At 38.9% G+C, this 25,535-nt stretch overlaps 1 protein-coding gene across 2 annotated transcripts; it reads right to left on the bottom strand.

The window, feature by feature from the left end:
- Positions 1–5,151: 5,151 nt before the first annotated feature.
- Positions 5,152–25,492, bottom strand: ap5m1 (adaptor related protein complex 5 subunit mu 1). Of its 2 annotated transcripts, XM_078562692.1 has the most exons (8): positions 25,295–25,490; positions 18,442–19,105; positions 17,297–17,524; positions 15,395–15,534; positions 10,819–10,904; positions 9,273–9,400; positions 7,400–7,496; positions 5,152–5,468 (listed from the first exon to the last, which is right to left on the bottom strand). In XM_078562692.1, exons 1-8 carry the CDS (start codon positions 25,357–25,359, stop codon positions 5,386–5,388), a joined length of 1,491 nt encoding a protein of 496 aa, XP_078418818.1. In that variant the 5' UTR covers positions 25,360–25,490; the 3' UTR covers positions 5,152–5,385. The 2 variants fall into 2 exon arrangements, with proteins under 2 accessions (XP_078418818.1, XP_078418819.1); XM_078562693.1 differs by lacking the exon at positions 7,400–7,496 and having other exon boundaries at positions 25,295–25,492.
- Positions 25,493–25,535: the final 43 nt, after the last annotated feature.

Below are 25,535 nucleotides of genomic sequence, written 5' to 3'. Positions count from 1 at the left end.
ATAAAAGATTTAGGTTACAAGTTTTAATACAGTGAAAATTACTGGTGCCAAAGACTTAATATGTATCATCATACCAAAGGAAATTAATAGGTTTATATTTAAATCATTTGCTTACAAAGTTAACCATTTTAATTAGAAATGTGCAAAGTATTGTTCTGACAGAGTTTTGATTTTGTGGTGATCATACACACTCCACTCAAACATGAAATGAATTATTTCTCTGCTGAGCTTGCAGTCATCATGAATCGTCTTTGATCTCTTGTTACATCCATTTTTATGTTAGTTTAGTTGGAATTTGAACAAATATATATGCAAAAATATATTCTATCAAAACTGCATTTATTTGCTGTGGTGATAGCACACTACATAAATTCACTGCGAACAGTAATTTCATGCCAGTCCAGCATTGAGTTAGTAGGGGCAGTGGTAGGGGTGCTGCAGTTGACATTGGACTCTCTTTGGCTGGAGAAGGGAAAAAAGTCGACTATCATTTCTGCATCAGAGACCATTAAGTGACCCCTGCTGAAAACTACACCTGAACCTCAAGCTAGAGCAGGATTAGACTCAGTTGTGATGCCCTCTGCAGTTAGATAGATTTTCACTGTCTTGGCTCACACGTGAAGAATGATCACTTCAGTTAAGTACCAAAGATCTGACTACGTCAGAAAGACTCAGTTCTTTACTTTTGTCAGGGGGTGAGGAGTAGCAGGGGTAGGGGGAAGGAAGTGAGGGGGGAAGGGGAAGGAGGAGAAAAAGAAAAGCTATCTTATTAATGGTAAAAGCTAGTTTAAGTTTGTTGGGTCTTTTTTCATCTTCAGATACTAACATAGGACAGACATTACAACAATTGAAGGCAACTGCTCTCCACAAACCTGATCCCTTTAAATATAATTACTGAATAGGTACAGTTGAGAAAAACAAGGCTATGCTCCAGAATTCATTTACTAATCTGCTTACAACTTCTCAACATGACAAAGTATCTTTTAAAATGCCGTCTCCTGTACAAAAAGCCGTGAAAATACTTAAAACAGTAGCTTTAATGTGCACACTTCCTGGACATTTTAGCTTATAGAATACCATGCTGCAAGCTACTTTTATGTACACAGATAAAAGTGTTGTGACAGAAGACCGTCTGCAGGATTTGCACAATGTTTTATAACCGTGTTGTGAAGCTAAATGGATTTTAGCTTCCTCCCCATCAACAATATAGGTCTGGCACCAATCTTGGGATGAATGCATTTCATATATACTGCTAATACTAAGCATCTTTCAACTTTGTAAAATTGTATAGCAGAATAGTTATAAAAGGAATAGAATGAAATCCAAATGAGATAATTTTTGAAAATGATTGAAGTTTCAGCAGAAGAAAGGACTCCCAGAGTTTTCTTATTGCCTAGAATAAGAAGGCCTTGTCAATCACGATTAAGCTTCTAGAATCGGAATCCCTTTGAAATGCAGCTGTTTCTTCTTTAATTGTGGCAACGGATACTGAAAAAGAGAGAAGACCAGCCTTAAAGATGAGTAAGGAATACAAAACAGCTCAGGATTAGCTTCAGAGTTCAAAGGTCACTAATTACACTAAGGAGTTCCCAGACACACTGAAAACACAAAACAGGTCACCTACCAAACTGGAAACAGACTCTGCCTTCAAAAAATCTTTCTGAAGTAGTAGATTTCCAGACATGACCAAAAGCAACTCAGTGGGATCAGCTGACCACAAAAGGTAAAAAGTATGGGCTTCACTCCTGCCTCCTTTGTTTCCTTAGAGGCCTGATGGAGGGAAAACTAAACCTGCAGATGGCATCGGCCCTCCCATTTGTTCACTTTTTTCCCCAAACTGGAGGCGTGACAATTATGGAGGGAGTATTTCAAAAATAAATTAGCACAGAACTCATCTGGCTTTCATTCCACTCTTAATCCAATCCTTAATAAAAGGCTGGAGTATATTTATTAGATACCTATATTACCAATAATGTCAATATAGTTTGCCATTTTTAACACATGCAAAAAGCACTGAACACTGCCAATTTAAAGGAATATTCTATTTAATTTACATTAGGCCTGTGCTACAGAATGTAATCATACGGAAATGCAGATTTAGAAAAAGTAATTCCCTTTCAAATTGTGCACAGAATTGAGAGCATTTGTATATAGTTACAAAAGGCTTTAAAATTGTTTTGCTCACATAGGTGAATGATATTGGAATACTGAAATGTCGACCTTAAACATTTTGTGCAAAATGCGTATCATTTGTTGGTAAGTATATTAATTTGCAGACAAATTTGGTGAAGCATAGGTTTTTTGGAATTGTGTACATATATATTTCATATATTGCTTTTTTAAAACTTGAGAGGATATAATGAAATCAGTACAACAGTTGGAAGAAAAATATTGAAGTGGCGCATTACCTTCACCCTTCATCTCAAGATTGTGGTCAAGTCATCGACAGCTGGTAATAAGTACTGCTTATACTGGCAGTAATTGACTGACTCACGAATGTTCACTCATCAATGGTTGTTCCCTGTCTTTACAATACACTGTCCAAGTAACTATTCTTAAGATGCCAACTCAGAATCAAACTGTGTAATGAACACTTAGTCATGGTGGAGGAAGGGGGAAATTTGTTGGCCATTTTGTAAACGTGCATCACTAATGAGGTAGAGCTTAACTCTGCAAGATTTTTCTTCCCCCCCCCCCAAGTTCTCCTCTTCTTTCAATTGTCATGGGAGTAAGGAAGTAATAAAAAATCATTGTTGAAATTTGACCCTCAATTATTGGTTGAACATGATTTTAAATGTCACTACATGTTGACATTGGGTAAGTGTGTGTTTCTTGCCTATTTTGGTAATTGATTATGTGGATGAAGAAAACTTTTAAGTTGTTCAAATATGAATTAATCTCTGGTGATGTGTTCAATATTGTTCATTTGGGTTGGATATTTGCAGAAATAACTTTCCTCTATGTCAGTGTTGGGATATGGGTTCATACTTACAATTCTTCACAAAATGAGTTTCCAGTCTCATCTGTGCTATCAAGCAGCTAGCGAGTGGAAACTTGGAGCTTTGCCACGGGGGGAAAAAAAAGTGGGTATGCACTTCTGACACGTTCTTGCACAACTCATGGAAGTGTGCTATGGAATCACATTTGTAGAGTTCAGAAATAAGCTTGTGTTTGAAATGAGTGCATTGGGAGAAGACATTTGAAAAAATAAGACAGGTGAAAAATAAAACAAGGTGACAGTTTTGAAGCAGAGTGAAGCTCAACGCAAACTGGAGGAACAGCACCTTATCTTCCGACTAGGCACTCTACAGCCTTCCAGACTGAATATTGAGTTCAACAATTTTAGATCATGAACTCTCTCCTCCATCCCCACCCCCTTTCTTCCAATAATTTATATAGATTTTTCTTTTTCCACTTATTTCCATTATTTTAAAATGTATTTCCATCGTTTTATCTCTACCTTTTAGCCTATTTCAATCCCTTCCCCCCACCCCACCCCCACTAGGGCTATCTGTACTTTGCTCGTCCTGCTTTCTACCCTTAATGTCACCTATTAGCACATTCCTTAGATAATATCACCACCGTCAACACCTCTTTGTCCTTTTGTCTATGACATCTTTTGGTTATCTCCACCTATCACTGGCCCTCTATCCAGCTCTACTTGTCCCACTCCCCCTTAAACCAGCTTATATTTCACCTCTCTTATACTTTTCCTTAGTTCTGATGAAGTCATAAGGACTCGAAACATTAACTGTGTTCCTCTCCGCAGATGCTGTCAGACCTGCTGAGTTTTTCCAGGTATTTTTATTTTTGTTTTGGATTTCCAGCATTCACAGTTTTTTGCTTTTATGACAGTTTTGATACTATTTTCCCAATGACTTGCAATTCTGGTACAGGGTGATGTTGTTTTTGAAATGACTGGTTTGTTCAAACACTAGACAACCATGAATCTAGTATACGGTCTGCTAGGCTGCAGTTTCAGCAATCTTCTGCTCCTTGGTGAAAACATTTGATGCATTCTACTTTCATACAATGCAGCACCCAAATACCTGCTTTTAACAAATTTTTAAAATTGCTTCATGGGATGTGGGCATCACTGGCTAGGCCAGCGTTTATTGCCCATCCCCAATTGTCCTTGAGAAGGTGGTAATGAGCTGCCTTCTTGAACCTCTGCAGTCCACGTGGTGTATGTACACCCACAGCACTGTTAGGGAGGGAGTTCAAGAATTTTGACCCAGCAACAGTGAAGGGAACGGCGAGTTATTCAGGTTACACATTTTTATTAGGGTGTAGATTTACACTGTATCATATATGAACTACTTGACTTAAAAATTGTAACATTCTAATGGTTTACTTTGATAGCAGAAATACAATCTTAAATTGTTTTTTAAAAAATGGGTACTGAAAACTTACTGTATGTGTAAATTCTTCTTGGACTTCTTGTGGTTTACAATTGAAACAAAGAATATAAATAGTAATGATCATGATTATAATTAAACATAAGCAGTCCAGCTTTCCCAATGGCTTAGTGATGTTATCAGTGATTAGCTGCATCAAATAAACCAGAAAAGTCTCAAAACAAAAACAGAATTACCTGGAAAAACTCAGCAGGTCTGGCAGCATCGGCGGAGAAGAAAACTCTTTTCTTCTCCGCCGATGCTGCCAGACCTGCTGAGTTTTTCCAGGTAATTCTGTTTTTGTTTTGGATTTCCAGCATCCGCAGTTTTTTGTTTTTATCAGAAAAGTCTCACTTTATCCAATGATTAGCTGAGACATAGTAACCAGGAAAGCTCCAGGTTCACTCCATGGTCTGTGTTAGCTGATCCCTGCTGAGATGAGAATACTGGCACCACGATTGGCAGGGAGGGGGGGCGTCAGGAGAAGAAGAATACAAAATCCATTAAAGTTTCTGGTCCTGACCATCTTTCAACAAACCTGTTGGCAATATGCGTATGTGATGTTGAGGACACAGTGAATTAGCTTCTGACACTGACATTAATAATGGTCACTTGAGCAAGATGATAGAGGGCACCTGTGGAACTGTCCCAGTAAGTAGTCAAGTATACCTGAGAGATCAGTGCAGGAGAGAAATCTTCAGAATTTTACAGCTCGTCATGTTTGTAATAAATACAGGTATAGTGTTTCTCTCAGTCAAGTTTTTCATCATATTTTATTAATCAGATTTACAATATTTATCATTGGTACATCAAATAATCAAACTTTACCATGACACTATGATAAACATTCATTTTATACAATTTAAAAAGATTACCTTCTGAAACACAACTGAATATTTAACTAGAACAATTTTTTTAAAGATTTGTATAATCAAACGAGTGATCTTTGTTTTGAAACATTTAGTCCATATGTTTACCCCCAATTGAATTAGGGAATTAATGGCCTGCTGACCACAGGTGCATCACCTTTGGAGTTCCAGATGTAGTACTCGGAAGAAAGTAGTTCCTTGGCTAGAAAAACAAAACAGATACTCCATTAACAGAGAAACGTTGGTCGTATTTCAATGGAATGTTGAACTCAGGACTAACACACACACTGACCAAAGCAATTATAAACATTTGACAAAAGTAATTGCTACTCTACAGAAATATGACATTATTAAAAAGCTAATAATTTATGAAGTTACAATGAATTGGTAGGTTACATGTGTCAGTCTACATTCCACCTGGATATGGAGGTGCCCCCTCAGTGACTAGCTCAAAAGCACCATTGAAAAATGATGAAGTCAGCTTTCTTACAGTCCTTTTGGCCAAGATATTATAAATGATAACACAAAGGGATAATTAGGCAGCTGGCTTCCAGCCAATGCTGCATCTGAACTGCAACTGTCTTGAGTGGGAGATCTGAGACAGATGGCTTCAAAATCTGGACCAGGGTCAAGCAAGGCAGTGTAATAGCCCCCATACTATTTATGGTCTACCTGATCATGAATAGTCACCTCATTAAAGATCAAATACCCTCTGGTATTAGTATTAAAGACTGCCTAGATGGAAAAATGTTTAACCTCAGTCACCTCCATGCCAAAATTAAACTGATCACCATAGACATGCATGAACTATAGTTTGCAGATGACTGCAGTGTCGTTACTCACTCTGCCAAAGCCACTTGCGATCTTTTCAATTCTGCATTCAAGAAACTTGGCTTGTCCTTCAATGATGCCAAAAGAAAACTCATATCAACCCAGACCTGGTCAGCCAAATATTCCAACTCCCACTCATGTTGAAGGAGGGACTCTGGAATATATTGAGTACTTCCTTTAACTTGGCAACCACCTCTCTCAAAAGATCACCATTAATAAGGAGATCCAACATAAGATCAGTTATGCCAGCTCAGTCTTCTACAAACTACGACAGTTCAGTGTTTACAACAAAGACCTCTGCAAGTCAACAAAAGTCCTCGTGTACAGGGTAGTTGTCATCACCATTCCCCTGTACTGCAGTGAGACATGGGCTATGTATCAGTGACACATAAGAGTGCTAGAGATATTCCATCAGCAATCCATAGCATCCTCCAAATTCAATTTGGGGACCGTTGAACAGACACTAGGTGTCTTTCTTGAAGCTGGCTCCACAAGCATTCAGGCAAAACTTCTGCAAAATCAACTTTGAAGGACTGGACACTGTGTCCAAATGGCCAAAAAGCACCTCCCCCACCAAGTCCTGTTTCCTCAACTCAAATGACCAATGTTCCAGGGGAGGACCAAAAAAAAACATTTAAAAGACACTCTGAAGCTCTCCTTGAAGCGCCACAGCATCGATATTAATAACTGGAGGAGTTTGTTAATAATCGATCAAGATGGAGACAACTTGTCTTTCACGCTTTGAGTCACAATGTCTTAATGATGAGGCAGAGTGGCACCAGAAAATGAAAAAGGAAGCAAATCTTGCACTCCCGATCCCAATAGCTCATCGGATATCCTACCCACATGCTCAAAGATCTGTGGGTCAAGAATCAACTTGTTCAGTCACATGAAGGCCCATGGCAGAAACTCACGTCCCTGAGTAGACGTCATCCTCGAATTGAGGGATACGACAATGGTATATGATACAGGGGCAGTAAAGAAGCTAAAAAACTTACAAATTGGGGTGAGGGGGTTAAAGTAAGGATCAATAATTCTGCCTACCATATTAATTAGTTAATGATTAAATCTTGCAGCAATTTTTGAGTTGAATAGGACTTAGTTTATCAGGCAATTATAAGTTTTGTGCCATAAATACAACTTGACAAATGGACATGCCAATATTCTCCTCACCGTACCAGAGTAAACTGTTTTCAGTAACGTAAAAGCAGGCAAGACTGACCCCTGCAGGTAAAATCTAATCTGGCTAGTAGACAATTAAAAATATTCATGTTAAAATACTAGAAAATAATTGAACCTTACATGTGATGATTCTGGGTTTTGCTGACGAGTACACTTGTACAGAATGTTGGTCCACATAGCAACCAGTCAGAGTATAATCTGGGATTCGAAAGTAAAGCTGGGATGATAAAATAGAAGCAAGGAAGTAAAAGATTAACTAATAGCTTCAGGGCAAAATGAGTTTACTCAGGTTTTATTATCCTGACAATGTCTACTTTGAAAACCTTCCACTATTTAGCTTGCTTTCTATCTACCCTCAATTGCCAGTGAATTTTTTCTCGAGTGAGCTGAAGTCTAAATACCTTTGTAGCTGGGATATCACCAAATCAGCTGTTCAACAGGTCCAGTGTACTCAACAAACTGTAAGATAAGAGAATTATCTCTTCTCCAAGTTACATGCCTTTTCTATTTATAGTTGCTAAATATGAAGAATTTAAGTTACCACCTCTTGCTGAAAGACATGAATTACATTTTGGTATCTCATTTCAAGAAGATTTGGTTAAACAATCATCAATTCAGCTAATAAGAATATACCTTGTTTCCTAATACTAAGCGAACCTTAAAGTTAGTCACCACAACTACCCCACCTACACAATCCCCCCACCCCCGCATTTCCAGGAACTTGAGTGGAATGGCACTTTTAACCAGCTCTTTTCATAAAGTTGTACCTTGTGCTCTGCACTGAACAGGTTTAGAATTTGCCTACAAAATCTTTTTGAAAAAATGTATTATGGAGAAATAAATCTGTATTTTCCTGGATAAAAAAACATCCATTAACTCATTACTCTGTTCAAAGTCCTTGTTCTGCCAAAGTTTGTGTAGTTGTAGTTTGCTTAATTAGAGGTTTACTTTGAACTCGCAATGTTTAAAGTGCTTATTGTGTAATTTGATCTTGTTCAAATTATTTGAACAGCGAGTTCTGTTCTAAGGTTTTCGAAAGTTGGTGCAAATGCTACTAAATATTTTAAATGACCTTTTAAATACATTAATTCCTATTGTAAATTACCCACTTACACTTCCTTTGTTAACATATCTAATAAGAGACTAAGTTCTGTTGTCAAAGATTGTGCTAAAATAAGGAATAAACATTTTGTAAGTTAAATTTTCAAAACCAGAGATAATTAAATGATTATGTCCAAGTATCCAATATACCATCCCTGTTACATATATATCTCCCTATTCTCAAGGTCACCCGATAAGTATTAGATATTACTATTCTACTTATATCTGTCTACAACAATGTGTAATTACATTTTATGTGTTTCAGAAAATAACTATACCTAGTCAGAACTTACAGCAACTAACATTTATATGGAAATTAAAGCAATGTTCAATGTTAGGAATTTTGATCACCATTTAAAAAATTATTTTGAAAATCTAGCTAATGGCAGTATTTAGTTTGTACATTATTCAAAGTTTAAACTGAACATTATTTATGTAATTTTGAATTCAGGAAACTGGACTGGCCTGAAATTGTTGGCGTGTCATGAGCAAAGATTAAAGGGTACATACAGTTTTGATTACCAAAGATATCTACAAGTGAATTTTGATTACTGCATTGTTAGTGCTGTAGGTTTTTATAGCACAGTGTGCTTTAAAAAGCAGCTGCAATCACCACCTGAACTAACTAAATGGGTGTTCAATGTATTTACTAGTTATGGCCAATGTTCCCTACTATGAATCTTTTCATACTCACATATTACAAAGTGCTGCAGCAATTGCACAATTATCAGTAAAACATCTTGTTTAACTAAAAAGGGCACATAGAAACATTACCCAATTGCAAGATATATTTGCGCAATCTAAATTCATTTAAAACACATTTTAAATTTTAATTTCTTCACAGGACAAGTTGAGGTAATCAACTTTAACAGTAAAGCACCAATCTACATACCTTAACGTATGCAGTAAGCCCAGTGCAAAATGGATCAGTTGGCTGCACTGAATGGTTTGCTACACCAAACGCAGGGAACATTACTATACCAGTTAAGGATACTTCCAAAGACTTAGGGAATTTCTGACCTAAAAACAAATAAAGCAAACAGTATTTGCAATATATTCATAATGCTAAATGCATTGAAATATTTTCTAATATTCAGTGTATTGCTATTATAGAAAATACTCTACTGATTCATCAATACAACTAATTCTCAAAATTAATTTTCATTGTAACATCATCTACTTGGTTTGAAAATTTCTATACAAAGTGCTAAAACAATTCCATTTTAAGGCTTTCCAATAACTTTACAGGTCAATAAAGAACAAAGAAGCTTCAACTTCCCAAAGGGTTTTCTGTTTCCATAATTAGGAAATTGCTCAATAGGGGGAAAAAATCAGCAATGTGAAATAAGAAGTTGAGTGGTTAGAAAAATCACTGCACAATGAATATGTAGGTTAACCTCTAAATTATTGTAGTAATCTTTATTAATCAAACATTTGAAATATGCTAGAAACCAGTCAAATTATAAATCTCTGAAATCAGATAAAAAATTCCGAACTTTAAAAATGGAAAGCAAAATAAATTGGCTTCATTAAAAAATATTATTAATATTCAATTACTTGTATAGTGAACGTATACCAACATGTAGAACATAATTATTCTAATTGATGAAGTATACAAACAGAAGAAGTTAAAGTCATTTTTGATGTTTTTGTGAGTTAATCTGCTGTTTGTGTCATTTAATGGGAAGATCCAAAGATACAATTCTCCTCCTCCTACCATAAAATAAAATATTGCTAAGATCACATGAAATGCTCAGCCATCCTGAGTATACAACTCCATTTATGTTTGGACAATTTATTTCATTCCACCCTCACAAATAATCTCCTCTCTGTGTCAACAAGCAGACATCTTGTGAATAATAAATCTGTAATTTAATAGTGACATTGATGACATTGCTGAGCACAGCCAAATAGCTCCACGTACTATAGAGAACAGGCAAATTTGAAGTCATCAGCATGCTGGAAATGAACAGTAAGGCATCGCCTGTATTTTAATAATTTTTGCTCCACTGCTGGACCACTAAAACATATTGAGTGAATAACGTACAACTGAATGCTTTATAGATTTGGGCATAAATTTGTGGTATATAAATTATAGGGTTATACAAGGAACTTTTCATTTATTAGTAAAGTTGGAATTGCTGCAATCATCGTGGGAAAATCAGATGGAGTTAAGTTTCCCTGTGTCACATGAGCTATTAAAAGTAATGTCATTGATGACACTGCTTTTGTTTAATAAGAGCTAGTAGTTTTAATGCTGGTCATTTTAACAATATGTTCACTGATCTATGTGATTCAATGCAAGGTTAATTTTTTTATAGTGAAGACTAATTTTTTTTAAAAAAGAGTTTCATGAAAGACTATGTTTTATTACTTCACAAAAGAAATTTTGTTTCTTGAATCAAATTTGAGTGAGATAGAACAGTCAACAAACTAACCAATGACCCAAACCAGTAAGCTTTTTTCCCGTGACACCTCCAGCTGCCCGTGGCTCACCTTACATTCAGTGTGTACTATTGGACCCCTGTTAAGAAAAACAGATTAACATAACCAGACACATTTTGAAGCACATGGAATTCATATCTGTTTCTTTACTTCAAAGAATTTAAGTTTTCTTTTGTCTTCATTCAGGAATAATATGTTTAAACTTAGTAACAAATATGGCACTGAGTAAATCAGAGAGAAATAGGCTAATATAACAAAATTAAAATAACTAAACAAAATAAAGTCCAGTATGTTTATCCTGAATAACCCCATTGCTCTGAATTTACTTGAGCTCTGTTGATGTTCCAATGATTAGACACTGGAGCTAATTAGGTGCAGTGGCACATTATTAGGCTGCTTTCTACAATCCAAATTATAAATAACATTGCATCTTTTGCTAATAACTGCACAATATTGTTATATAAAGATCATAATGTTATAGTAGACAACTTTTTGAATTAGAAAATCTTGATTTCCTTTCATGAAGTGAAATTTTGCAATTTTGTCTTTAAAAAAGTATTTAATTCAATATGGACATAAATAGTAGCAGCCACCTTGGGAAGGTTTTTGGCAGACTGAGCTCTTATTTGGTTTTCAATGCATGTCCAAGTGAACTACATTTTTTGATCTTTTCACTTTTGCAACTATTCCATAACAGGTACCAGAATTCTAAGATTGTAAGAAACCATGCGCTATTTTTCATGTGGGCAAATGTTCTGCTGACTTAATTTTGTCTTTAATGAATTGGAATTTATATGAACGATGTTAAACATTCTACATGCTGTCAAAAAGGTCAATTAAATTTGGAGCACAGGGTCAATGCACACAACTGGAAGGTGGACTATAATTGACCAAAAACATTACTTAATTACTGAAAAGAATAGTACAGAAAATGTTACTACTATTGAAAATTAGTGATAACAGAGTGGAATATTATTGGAAAAGGGAACCTAGTAATATTTTTAAAAAATCATGTTTAGCAAAATGAAACATACCATTCCATGTGTAAAGGGCAATAGATAGGATTGTAATAGAATTAAAAAATGGTCACATTTGAAAAGTGGCTCCAGTTAATTTTGTAGTAATGGAATAAACATTTATTTAAAGTGTAAAAATAGTTATTAAAATAGTTATTAAAACTATTTAACAGTTTGGATGTGAATCAATATTGCTCATCTAACTGGTATCTCTAAATATCAGGCTTGTTTGCAGTGGTTCTAACTACCTATTTAAATTACCAAAGAAAATCCCTTGAATAAACAGCCCAGAAGAACTGTCTGTACAGCCTGTCCTTTTATATACGGAAAAGAAAATTCACAATGTTCATAGGCAATTCACCAAGGAAACAGATTCAGAGGACCATGCATTGTGCAACAGATGAAATTCTATTACAATGAGATTTATATCACAGTTGTAATTTTAGAACATGACTACAGAGCAACAAAGGTCTCTTCACCAGCAATTGAATATCCGAATGCAATAATATTTAAGTGCAAATGCCTCACTGGTAGTTTATATTTTTACAATTGCACCAGTGCCACTTGAGATTGGACTCCACTTTTGCAAAATCATCCATACCGGACTTCCTAAACTACGTCTTTCACAAAATCCAACTCATTCAGAGCTCCACTGCCCACATCTTATCTCATACAAAGGTCACTCAGCCGTTATCTTCACCAGTTTTCTATCTTTACCAGAAATCAGAACAAAGTGCCACCAAGCAAACAACTGAACCAGTAGGTACCACATTCTTCTCAGCAGTTTACCACACTGCTTACAATTTGCCACCACTCCACGGCCTGAATTTTTCAGACGGCGGGCGGGCTCGCTGGGAGTGGGCGGTTGCGGAGCTGATCGCCGCTCGTGATCGGCTCTGCACCATTTTAGGCGGGTGGGCCATTTAAGGCCCGCCTAGCGTAAGATGCGAGCCATAGCGCTCAGCGCTACCTGTGTGGGCTGGGGGAGGAGAGAGAGTCGGGGCCAGCACTCTTTTGCACATGCGTGCAAAAGAGCGCTTCACTCTCCCTGAGGCACAGAGTTGCCTCAGGGAGATTGAATCGCTATTGTAAAGAATGAATAAAAGATTTAAAAATTTAATCAAACATGTCCCCTCATGTGACTGTGTCACATGAAATGGGACGATTTTATATTTATGAAAGATTTTTCATTTAATTAATAAAAGCTTTACGAAACCTCATCCCACTCGTGGATGAGGTTTCCTAAAAAACACGAAGACCGCTTGGCCTTTTCGCCTGCCCGCCAACCTTAAGGTTGGACGGGCAGCACTAATAATGATCTTAATCAGTTCCTTAAAGGCCTCAATAGGCCGTTTACATATCAGCAGATGTGCAGCCGACTCCGGTGTGTGCTCACTGAACAAAACATCGTGGGACTGCGCGATAATGTCAGGATGCATGCCCGACATCATCGTGCATCATTTTACGTGGTGTGTCGGGCCTGGCCCTGGCCCCACACGCCGACTGAAAAATCCTGCCCCACAAGCTTTCTGGTTATTTGCACTCATTTTCAACATGAGCCTCTCAATGGAACATAGGAAGTGTAGAAGTCCATTTAGCCCCTTGAGCCTGTTCCACCATTCAATGAGGTCATGGCTGATTTACAACCTAACTCCATGTACTCTCCACTTGCCTGGATGAGTGCGACTCCAACAACACTCAAGAAGTTCGACATCATCCAGGACAAAGCAGCCCGTTTGAACAGCATCCCATCCACCAACTTAAGCATTCACCATTTCCATCACAGGGGCAGCAGTGTGTACCATATAAAAGCTGCACTGCAGCAACTTTCCAAGCCTTCTTTGATAGCACCTTCTAAACCCATGACCTCTACCATACTGCAGGATAAGGGCAGAAGACACATGGGAACACCAGCACCTGCAAGTTCCCCTCCCAGTCACACATCATCCTAACAACATAAGAAATATTAGCAGGAGTAGACCACACGGCCTATCCAGTCTGCTCTGCCATTCAATGCAATCATGGTTGATCTTGGGCTTCAACTCCATGGCCTGAATTTTCAGCTTGGCAGGTGGGCACGATTGGTGGGCCCAGAACTGGTTGGGAAACAGATTGCTGACCACAATCGGCCCCTGACCATGATTTTACGCTGGCTGGTCAAATAACGGCCAGCCAGCAGTGAGCGCTGAAATGCTCAGCGCTGCATGGGTTGGGGGGGAGGAGGGCAAGCGCTGAAGTCAGCATGAGCACAGGGGAGCAGGGAATTAAAGCTCCCTGAAGGCAGAGAGCTCCCTCAGGGAGCTGAAGAATTTAAATACAAAAAACAAAGATTTTAAAAACCGGGAAAAAATGCCCACACATCAGAAACAGTCACTTCAATATATGCAACAGGAAAATTCTGTCCAACCATTTTTATTTTTTTAAATTTAATGACGGAAACCTCATCTTGTTCTTGGATGAGGTTTCCTGAAAAATGCAAAGGCCTCCCGGCCAATTCGCCTGCCCACCAATTGCAAGGTTTGATGGGCATCATAAAATCCCAGTTAATTGTGCCGTTATGGGCTTAACAGTCCTCTTAATTGAGGGCAGGTGTGTTTCCGACTTTAGCGCGTGCCCGCCAACGGAAATATCGTGCGAGTGCGCGATGATGTTGGGACGCTCGCCCGATATCATCGCGTGCTATTTTGTGCTTGAGCGTGTCGGGCGTGCGCATGCTGACCGAAAAATTTTGCCCCATTTTCCCGCCCGCTCCCCATATCCCTTAATTCCCTGACAGACCAAAAGTCTGTTTATTGCAGCCTTAAAAGTACTCAATGATGGAGCATTCACAACCATCTGGGGTAGAGAATTCCAAAGATTCACAACCTTTTGAGTAAAGAAATTTCTCCTCATCTCAGTCCTGAATGATTGGCCCCTTGTCCTGAGACCATGCCACTGTGCTTTAGATTCCCTGACCATTGGAAACAATCAAGCCCCTTCAGAACTTTGCAGGTTTCAATGAGATCATCTCTCATTCTTCTAAACTCCAGAGTTTACTTGGAACTATATAACCGTTCCTTCACTGTCTCTGCATCCAAGTCCTGGAATTCCTTTCCTAACAGCACTGTGGGTGTACCTACACCACATGGACTCCAGTGGTTCAAGAAGGCAGTTCATCACCACGTTCTCAGGGGCAATTAGGGATGGGTAGCATATGCCGGCCTTGCCAGTGATGGCCACATCCCATAAAAGAATATAAACACCTTTGTCCCATATCCCATATCATCTTTGGTTAACAAAAATGCAATCAATCTTAGATCTAATACAATCAATGAATCTAGCATCAATTGCTGTTTTCCGAAGAGAGTTCCAAACTTCTACCATCCCTTGTGTTGAAGTGTTGCCTAATTTCATTCCTAAAATGTCTAGCTCTAATTTTTAGTACTATGTTCCCTGGTCCTGGTTCACTGGTCCAGTGAAAATAGTCTTTTCTCTATCTACCCTATCTTTTCCCTTAATATATTGGAAAAATTGGCACAGCATAAATCATTTCTGAAACTGTCACCCGCTTTACCTGTTGAAAAAGGGAATGTGAGCTTCACAATATTCAAATCCATTTTTGACACTTTCATGTAGTTTCAGATTAACTACAATCTTTAAATGTTGTTCTTCTTCCTTCATTTGATAGGAACCAAGAATCGGAGGGATTGGCACCTGCAAACAAACTGATGGGTCAATATTACTTAACTGTTCTTTAACCCCTAAATTAAAGTTAACTGCATTCATTCTGATGACTATTTAGTATAACAAGGAATGACAGATTGTTGTTTCTGCTCATATCAAGTTGGAATGTTTTTTGTCAAATGGAAAGATTCTGAAAATTCATGTCAACTTGAATGCAGTAAATCTAAACGAAAAGATATGATTACCGAAAACAATCTTTTAAAATATGCCAGTAATTCTGAGTTACTTTCTTGTGCAAGATATTGTGATAATCTCAATGCCTTCAATATTACCACAAAAAATTGTTTTCAAGATTTTAGTATCAAAAGAACTTTTGGTTTATTTCAGAGATTTCCTATCATCAATAGAGGTAAGGTCAGTGAAGACTAAAGTAGACAAATAACAACTGACAAATACTGATGCTGAACAATTGCTATGGGGGTTGTATAGTTATATTTTCAAATATTGATGAGAAAAATTACTTTCTATAGACAAGAATATTTCATTGACACCAAATATTCTGGGAGTTTCACATGCCACAAAATGCAGCATACTAATTGCACAGCTCTGGGGCAAGAGCCACATCATGTGGTTTGCAATTTACAGATTGCTTTCACACAGCTTTTTCTTTCCACTGTAGCAACTTCTGTGTAGGGCTGCAAGAGTTGCAACTCTCAGAATGCATTTAAGAAAGTATCATGTACAGGTCTAGATGAAAATTGTATTTCAATCAAAACCTGATTCCAACAATAATGAAAAATCAGATTTAAATTATTGGAAATATCCAAATTGCCTGCGGCATGGTACATGGATGTAACAGTAACAAAGAAAACTGGAGCTTTTCTCCTCAGGTGTGAAGCAACATCATAGTCCCATCTTTTATGAGATATTAAGAAGCAAGCATCCTTCTCTTCCTTTGGACAGTTTGGTAGCTTATAATTTGGGATGGAAGGATTTAGGGGGTAGCATGGGTGGTGAGGTGGAAAGGAATGGACAATGGAGAGGATCCAGATTTAACAAACAGCCTTTGGCTGCATCAAGGCTTGCCAACGACAGCTAATAGCTTCTGGGAAACATATAACTAAATTTTTGTCCAAATCAATAAACCCACACATACTATTCTGTAACAAGGTTCATTTAAGAAAAGTCAGCACAATCAAAAACACAAAAAAAATTCAAAGATAAATAATTGACACCAAAATGTAACCCACTGAGGGTGTCTGCATATTTATAATAATTAGTTGAGGGAGAAAATTAAAGTGAATAAAGAAAAGACTTAAATTTATATATTGTCCTCAGGATATCCAAAAATGTTTCACAGCCAATTAATATTTTTATTTTAAAATATTTTAATTGAATAGTGAATTTATATAGTGTCCTTTTTGTCCTCAGGATGTCCAGAAATGTTTCATAGCCAATTAAATATTTCTGAAGTATAGTCTCTGTAATAAAGTAGCCTATACGCAGTAAGACCTACAAACATCAGTGCAATAGATGGTTCAGTTTGTGCTCATGACGCATAGCCTTGAACCCATGGCACTCCGGCTTAGAGGGGAGAATGCTACCACTGAGCCAAGGCTGATACCGGAGAACAACATGAATGAAAGCTAAAAACTGACAATCCAAAGCAAACTAAATTCAATTCCATTTCAATGAAAATTACATTTTATTTAAATAAATTTTTTACAAAGATATGTCACTAAATTCATTGCAGGTTTCTGTTTTAAATTCAATCAATACAATATATTCTTACCTGGGAGGTATAGTAGCAGAGTTTAAATACATCTAATGGTGGTGTGAAAGGAAATTTATATGGTCCATTGAACAGTGAATCATCCATATCATCAACACTGTTAAAAGTAAGGATAGTGGCATCAACTGCACTGACACACGGATGCACAAGGATATCCTGGAGAGGGGATCCATTGATGGGTAGGTTCAGACTTACTGTAACAGTTGGCATTATTCCTTCCAGATCACACTAAATTGGAACAAATAGAGCACGTTAGAAACAAAAACATGAAGAAAATTAGAATCAACCTTTTTTTAATAAAAGAAAGCAAACATGGCTGAGTACTTGCAGTAAATACTTCCAAGGCCTAATAAAGACAATATACATATAGAAAGAAAAGGGCATTTATATAGTGCTCACAGCCTATGAAATATTTTTCAAGTGTAGCTACGGCTGATAAAAGCACAGCAGCCAATATGCACACCTGTAAACAGCAATCACATAAATGTTTGGTTCATCTGCTGGTTTTGGTTGAGACACAAATTTTGGTTCGGACATCATGGTCACCCCTTCCCTGCAACCCCGATTTACATATAGTATCATGGAATCTTGTACACAATTGTATAGGTGGACCAAACCTCGGGTTATCATCTCTTCGAAAAGACAGCATCTCTGAACAATGCAGCAATCCATTGGTATCATCTTAAATTATGGGTTTATGTCCTTGAGTGGGGCTTGAACCAATAATACTCTCACTCTAAAGCATGAGTGCCACCACGGAAAAAAATTCTCTCAGGCATGTGTGCTGAGTGAAAGAGATGTCATCAGCCAGAACTATCCCATTTTTGAGTGTCCTGGTTATTATAAAAAGGGTACCAATAAATAAAGGAAATTTCATTAACGAAACTAAGCATGAAGATGTAACTTCATACACATCCTTTCTTTTATCTACGAGTAGTTAGAATTCAGCAGAGAGAAATTTATTGAAGTTTACAGCTATAACAAAAGTGATTTCACTAAATAAATGAAGAATGTAAATGTAAAAAAAAAAATATCTATGGAGTTTCCATATTAAAAATGCAAATGCTTTTAAGATACAACACAGCTTCCCTCATTTCAGTTGGAAATGTGATTTCTAAAAACAGCTTACTGTACACGAACCTCACCTTACATGTGACAGTTCCATACTCCTGCCATACGTCAATGACATCTTTCTTGTCGTACTGCATGGATTGAATCTGTTCAGTGACACATACATTAACCTGTGGTTTCCCTTTGTATACACCAGGCTTCCAAGCTGGTTGCTTTTGTGCCTGTGTTGAAGAGATTGCATTCTGAGGAACAAGGCTGCCAGAAAGGGTCTGCATCAATCCAAAATCAGTATCTGTTGGAGTCCCCAATGGACAAGCATGCATCAACAGCGCAGGGAGCTGTGCCACTTTGGTAGCAATTTCTGATTCAGTTCTTTGTGCCATGTTTAAAAAGGTCATTAACCCTGTTAGTAATGCAAATGCAGGAGAAATTCCACGTAGAGATATTAACGAAGGATGGGGAGTCAAAGATTGTTCAACTAAAGGAAGACAAGCATAGAGGATTGCATTTTGTGTCATTACAAGGACAGGCCAAAGAGCACCATCTCCGATTGCAATTTCATAAACAGATGTCCTATTTATTCTGCAACAGCCATCTCTGTGTTCCACAAAGTTCTTGTCTAGATCAGTCATACTGAGCTCAGCTAATAGCGCATTTAGGAAGATCCTGTCTTCTGGTACCTCTGTATAGCTTTTCCCATTAAAAATTCGAGCTCTTTTTTCAACTGTTGGATATCGTCTAGAAAAAAAGGCATGTTTTTTTTAATAACAAAGAGCAAAGATTACTTTATTTATGAGCAGTTTGTTTAAAGCAGTGCTTTCCGTGCCTGATGAAATTATACAAAATGCAAATAATAGGTAAAATATTAACACAAAAGAGGCATTTTATAAGTGCAATAACAAAACTTGCAAATTCAATGTGATTTTAATTTTTCTGTGTCTATTTACTGTCCCCTATCCCTATCACATTGACTTTACTAGGTTTAATGTCAAAACACCATTGCACGTCTTTTACCGGCTTGAAACTAGCAGTATTGCCAGTATGTAGGTGACAAACTGACTAAAATGTCCAGATTTCACACACGCAATAGTTTATACTATTTGAAAAGGTAATGAACACTGTGTACTTTAAATTTCCATGTTGCTTTTTATTGAAAATAGAATAACGTTTAATTTACTTTATAAAAAACTGACAAAAGTACCTGCATTTAGATACTACCTTATCATGTCTCATACAAATGTACCAAAACAATAATTTTGTAATGTGTTGGTGTTGTTAATCCAATGTAGCAGCCATTTCCCACACAGCAAGATCCCCAAAACAGCAATGAAATTAAGTCTAGTCAATCCCTTTTTGGTTGACAAAGAATTTTGGAAAGAGTCTCCTGCTCTTCCTCGAATAGTGTTGTTGATTCTTCGGTATTTCCATTTGCATATTGATAAGGTCCTAGCTTAAGGTGTCATCCAAAGAAAGCATTTGTACCAATGCAGCACTTCCTCAGTACTGTACTGGTGTTAGTCTATTTTGTGTACTTTAGGTATGATGAATGATAAACAGGCGGCAGTACCAACTGAGTCAAGTAGCTTGTGAAGTGCCTTGGGATATCCTAAGCTCATGAAAGGTACTGTATTAATGCAAAACAAAAACAGAAATACCTGGAAAAACTCAGCAGGTCTGGCAGCATCGGCGGAGAAGAGTACAGTTGACGTTTCGAGTCCTCATGACCCTTCAACAGAACTAAGTAAAAATAGGAGAGGGGTGAAATATAAGCTGGTTTAAGGTGGGGGGGGGTGGGTGGTTGTAGGGACAAGCAAGCAGTGATAGGAGCAGATAACCAAAAGATGTCACAGACAAAAGAACAAAGAGGTGTTGAAGGTGGTGATATTATCTAAAAGAATGTGCTAATTAAGAATGGATAGCAGGACAAGCAAGGTACAGATAGCTCTAGTGGGGGTGGGGTGAAATAAGACTAAAAGGGCATAAAAGGTATAGATTTAAAAATAATGGAAATAGGTGGGAAAAGAAAAATCTATATAAATTATTGGAAAAAACAAAAGGGAGGGGGAAGAAACAGAAAGGGGGTGGGGATGGAGGAGGGAGTTCAAGATATAAAGTTGTTTAACTCAATATTCAGTCCGGAAGGCTGTAAAGTGCCTAGTCGGAAGATGAGGTGCTGTTCTTCCAGTTTGCGTTGAGCTTCACTGGAACAATGCAGCAAGCCAAGGACAGACATGTGGGCAAGAGAGCAGGGTGGAGTGTAAAAATTGCAAGCGACAGGGAGGTCTGGGTAATGCTTGAGGACAGACCGAAGGCGTTCTGCAAAGCGGTCACCCAGTCTGCGTTTGGTCTCTCCAATGTAGAGGAAACCGCATTGGGAGCAACGAATGCAGTAGACTAAGTTGGGGGAAATGCAAGTGAAATGCTGCTTCACTTGAAAGGAGTGTTTGGGCCCTTGGACGGTGAGGAGAGAGGAAGTGAAGGGGCAGGTGTTGCATCTTTTGCGTATGCATGGGGAAGTGCCGTAGGTGGGGGCTGAGGAGTAGGGGGGGATGGAGGAGTGGACCAGGGTGTCCTGGAGGGAATGATCCCTATGGAATGCCGCCAGGGGGGGTGAAGGGAAGATGTGTTTGGTGGTGGCATCATGCTGGAGTTGGTGGAAATGGCGGAGGATGATCCTTTGAATGCGGAGGCTGGTGGGGTGATAAGTGAGGACAAGGGGGACCCTATCATGTTTCTGGGAGGGAGGAGAAGGTGTGAGGGCGGATGCGCGGGAGATGGGCCGGACATGGTTGAGGGCCCTGTCAACTACCGTGGGTGGAAAACCTCGGTTAAGGAAGAAGGAGGACATGTCAGAGGAACTGTTTTTGAAGGTAGCATCATTAGAACAGATGCAACGGAGGCGAAGGAACTGAGAGAATGGGATGGAGTCCTTACAGGAAGTGGGGTGTGAGGAGCTGTAGTCAAGGTAGCTGTGGGAGTCGGTAGGCTTGTAATGGATATTGGTGGACAGTCTATCACCAGAAATTGAGACAGAGAGGGCAAGTAAGGGAAGGGAAGTGTCGGAGATGGACCATGTGAAAATGATGGATGGGTGGAGATTGAAAGCAAAATTAATAAATTTTTCCAGGTCTCGACGAGAGCATGAAACAGCACCGAAGTAATCATCGATGTACCGGAGAAAGAGTTGTGGGAGGGGGCCGGAGTAGGACTGGAACAAGGAATGTTCCACATACCCCATAAAGAGACAGGCAAAGCTGGGGCCCATGAGGGTACCCATAGCCACACCTTTTATTTGGAGGAAGTGAGAGGAGTTAAAGGAGAAATTGTTCAGTGTGAGAACAAGTTCAGCCACATGGAGGAGAGTAGTGGTGGATGGGGATTGTTCGGGCCTCTGTTCGAGGAAGAAGCTGAGAGCCCTCAGACCATCCCGGTGGGGGATGGAGGTGTAGAGGGATTGGACGTCCATGGTGAAGAGGAAGCGGTTGGGGCCAGGGAACTGCAAATTGTTGATGTGACGTTAGGTGTCAGAGGAGTCACGGATGTAGGTGGGAAGGGACTGGACAAGGGGAGAGAGAAGGGAGTCAAGATAGCGAGAAATGAGTTCCGTGGGGCAGGAACAGGCTGACACGATCAGTCTGCCGGGACAGTCCTGTTTGTGGATTTTGGGTAGGAGGTAGAAGCGGGCCGTCCGAGGTTGGGCGACTATCAGGTTGGAAGCTGTGGAAGGAAGATCTCCAGAGGAGATGAGGTCAGTGACAGTCCTGGAAACAATGGCTTGATGTTCAGTGGTGGGGTCATGGTCCAGGGAGAGGTAGGAGGAATTGTCTGCGAGTTGACGCTCAGCCACCGCGAGGTAGAAGTCAGTGCACCAGACAACAACAGCACCACCCTTGTCAGCGGGTTTGATGACAATGTTAGGGTTGGACCTGAGAGAACGGAGTGCAGTAAGTTCGGAGAGAGACAGGTTAGAATGGGTGAGAGGAGCAGAGAAATTGAGACGACTAATGTCACGCCGACAGTTCTCAATGAAAAGATCAAGAGAAGGCTTGCTGCATTGTTCCAGTGAAGCTCAACGCAAACGGGAGGAACAGCACCTCATCTTCCGACTAGGCACTTTACAGCCTTCCGGACTGAATATTGAGTTCAACAACTTTAGATCTTGAACTTCCTCCTCCATCCCCACCCCCTTTCCGTTTCTTCCCCCTCCCTTTTTGTTTTTTCCAATAATTTATATAGATTTTTCTTTTCCCACCTATTTCCATTATTTTTAAATCTATACCTTTTATGCCTTTTTAGTCTTATTTCACCCCACCCCCACCAGAGCTATCTGTACCTTGCTTGTCCTGCTATCCATTCTTAATTAGCACATTCTTTTAGATATCACCACCTTCAACACCTCTTTGTTCTTTTGTCTGTGACATATTTTGGTTATCTGCTCCTATCACTGCTTGCTTGTCCCTACAACCACCCACCCCCCCCACCTTAAACCAGCTTATATTTCACCCCTCTCCTATTTTTACTTAGTTCTGTTGAAGAGTCATGAGGACTCGAAACGTCAATTGTACTCTTCTCCGCCGATGTTGCCAGACCTGCTGAGTTTTTCCAGGTACTTCTGTTTTTGTTTTGGATTTCCAGCATCTGCAGTTTTTTGTTTTTATCACTATATTAATGCAAATTGTTTTCTTATTAGCCAATTGAATCATAGAATAGTACAGCACAGGAAGTCATTTGGCCCACTGAGTCTGGCTCTTGCAGCTAGTCCCACTCGCCCACTCTTTCCCCATTTCTCAGCAATTCTTTCTCCTTCAAATAGTGATCCAATTACTTTTTGAAGGTTACTATTGAATCTGTATCCACTACCTTATCAGGCAGTCCATTCCAATTCCTAATTATCCATTCCATGAAAATGTTTTTCTTCATTTTTCCTTTGATTCTTTTGACAATTACTTTAAAGCTGTACCCTCTCGTTGTCAACCCCTCAACCACTGGGAATTTTGTTTTTATTTACTCCTATCTAAACCCATCATGATTTTAAACTGTATCAAATCTGCTTTTAAGCCTTCTGTGCTCTAAGGAGAATCAGCCCATCTCCAGTCTTTCCACATAACTGTAATCTCTCATCCCTGAAACCATTCTACTAAATCTCTACTGTACCCTCTCCAAAGCCTTAATGTCCTTCCTAAAGTGAAGTGCCAGAATGGGACACAATACTCTAGTTGGGGCCGAACTAGTGTTGCATATAGGTTTTACATTCTATGCCTCTATTTATAAAGCCCAGGATCCCATATGCTTTATTAACTACTTTGTTAACCTGTTCTGCCACCTTCAACATAAACCCCAAGGTCTCTTCTTGCACCCGCATTACAATTGTCCCAGTTAGCGTGCACTTCTCTTCACGTTGCTCTTACCAAAATGTAGTACCTCACATTTTTCTGCATCGAATTTCATCTGCCATGTGTCCGCCTATTCCATCCTCCTGTCTATGATCTCTTGAAGTCCCTTACCATCTTCCTCAGTGTTTATTATATTTCCAAATTTTGTGCCATTTGCAACGTTCAAAAGTGTGCCGTGTAGCCACAAGTCCAAGCCAGTAATGTATACCAAAAGCAGTGGTCCTAGAACAAATGTTAGGGAAGTCCACTGTATGCTTCCCACCCAATCGAAATACTTCTATTTACTACAACTTTTTATTTTTAGACTTTTTAAATCCATGCTTCTACTTCCCTTATCACATGGGCATCAAAATTGCTAAGAAACACATTTTGAAAGTCTATGTACAAAACCTCAATTGCACTGTCCAGTATATTATATAACTAACACCTACATTTTAAGTCTTATAAACAAATAGAATAGCATATGTTTTAAAGTTAATGAAATACACTTTTATCAGGAATGGTTCAATGTTAAAAAGTACCAGTCAGGCCAAAGTCTAATCCAGTTCATTTGTAATTTGGTACTAATGGTATAATCTCCAACCCGTTTATACTTGGAATAGAAAGTTACAGTTGAATAGCACTGTGTAATCAAATATAGTTATGTTATTACAAATTACTGGAGGTATGTACTGGAGGAAAGGCCCTTATACATCATCCAAGTTGACACCATGAGGTGTTCCTCACAGAAATTTCAATACTTGCATTGGCCTGAGTAATTTACACATATTACTAAGTAGATCAATATCAAAGCAAAGTACACCCCTTTTCGTTTTCCTTCAAGAATTCTGTGTTCCTCCACTTCTGGCTTCTTGTGCATCCTCCACACCCCTTCACTCCACTAGTGATAGCTGTCTTGGTTCTAACCTCTGGAATTCCTCTCTCTCCTACTTAAAAATCTCCCTTTTTGACCAAGCATTTAGATTGGTTCATTTGATTCAGTGTCAAGTTTTGTCTTAAGCAAGCTCTTTTGAATCAACCTGGGCCGCTTTCCTGTTAAAGGCATTATATAAATGCAAGTTATTGTTGTTTATCTCCCTATCTGCTACCTTTAATACTCTCCTCCCAGTTTTGATGAGATTCAACATTTTGGGTCAGTAAATTGCCAGAAAGTCACTCAGCTCTGTAGTCACCGCTTGAGATGAAATGTCAGTCATTAAGAAAACGGAACTAAAATGAAGTTTTCTCCTCGCGGGTAAACAGAGCTTTTAAACAAAAGCCTAAAACCGATTAAGCGGCTGTCAAAAAGTTACTTCAGTCCAACCTAATCCTGGTTAATATGCAAAATGTAACATTTCCAGCTCTATTTCCGTCTAAGATCATCATGTTTCGAGTACTCGTTAGCATTTTACGGGGTAGTACATCATACTTCTTTATTTGTGTAACACATTTCGCTGAAAACATATTATTGTATGAATGTCTCCACTGCCGTTAAGGAGACGGTATTAAGACGAGGAACAGATCCTGGTGATGATTCGCAGTTTCACATTGTTACCTCGACAGCTTCACTGACGTTTCTCCCTTCTCGAGCCCCAGCAGCCAAACCGCCCGGACACTCATTTCTGTCAAGCCCAGATGGATCACTCTTCAAGAAGATGCTGCTCTGCAGACGCCCAAAACCTAGGAACCGCCAGCCGGACAGAGCAAACAGCGCCTGCGCATAGCCAGCCCGCGGGGTCAGAGGGCAGTGCCCGGCTGCGCAGAAGCTGCGGGTCTGGCGTTTCACTGCGCAACTT

Source organism: Cetorhinus maximus, chromosome 18 (genome assembly GCF_964194155.1).
Source record: "Cetorhinus maximus chromosome 18, sCetMax3.hap1.1, whole genome shotgun sequence".
In the NCBI taxonomy this organism is placed as follows: Eukaryota; Metazoa; Chordata; class Chondrichthyes; order Lamniformes; family Cetorhinidae; genus Cetorhinus; species Cetorhinus maximus.
The sequence above is the reverse complement of the archived record's forward strand: the minus strand, read 5'-3'. Positions and strand labels throughout refer to the sequence as shown.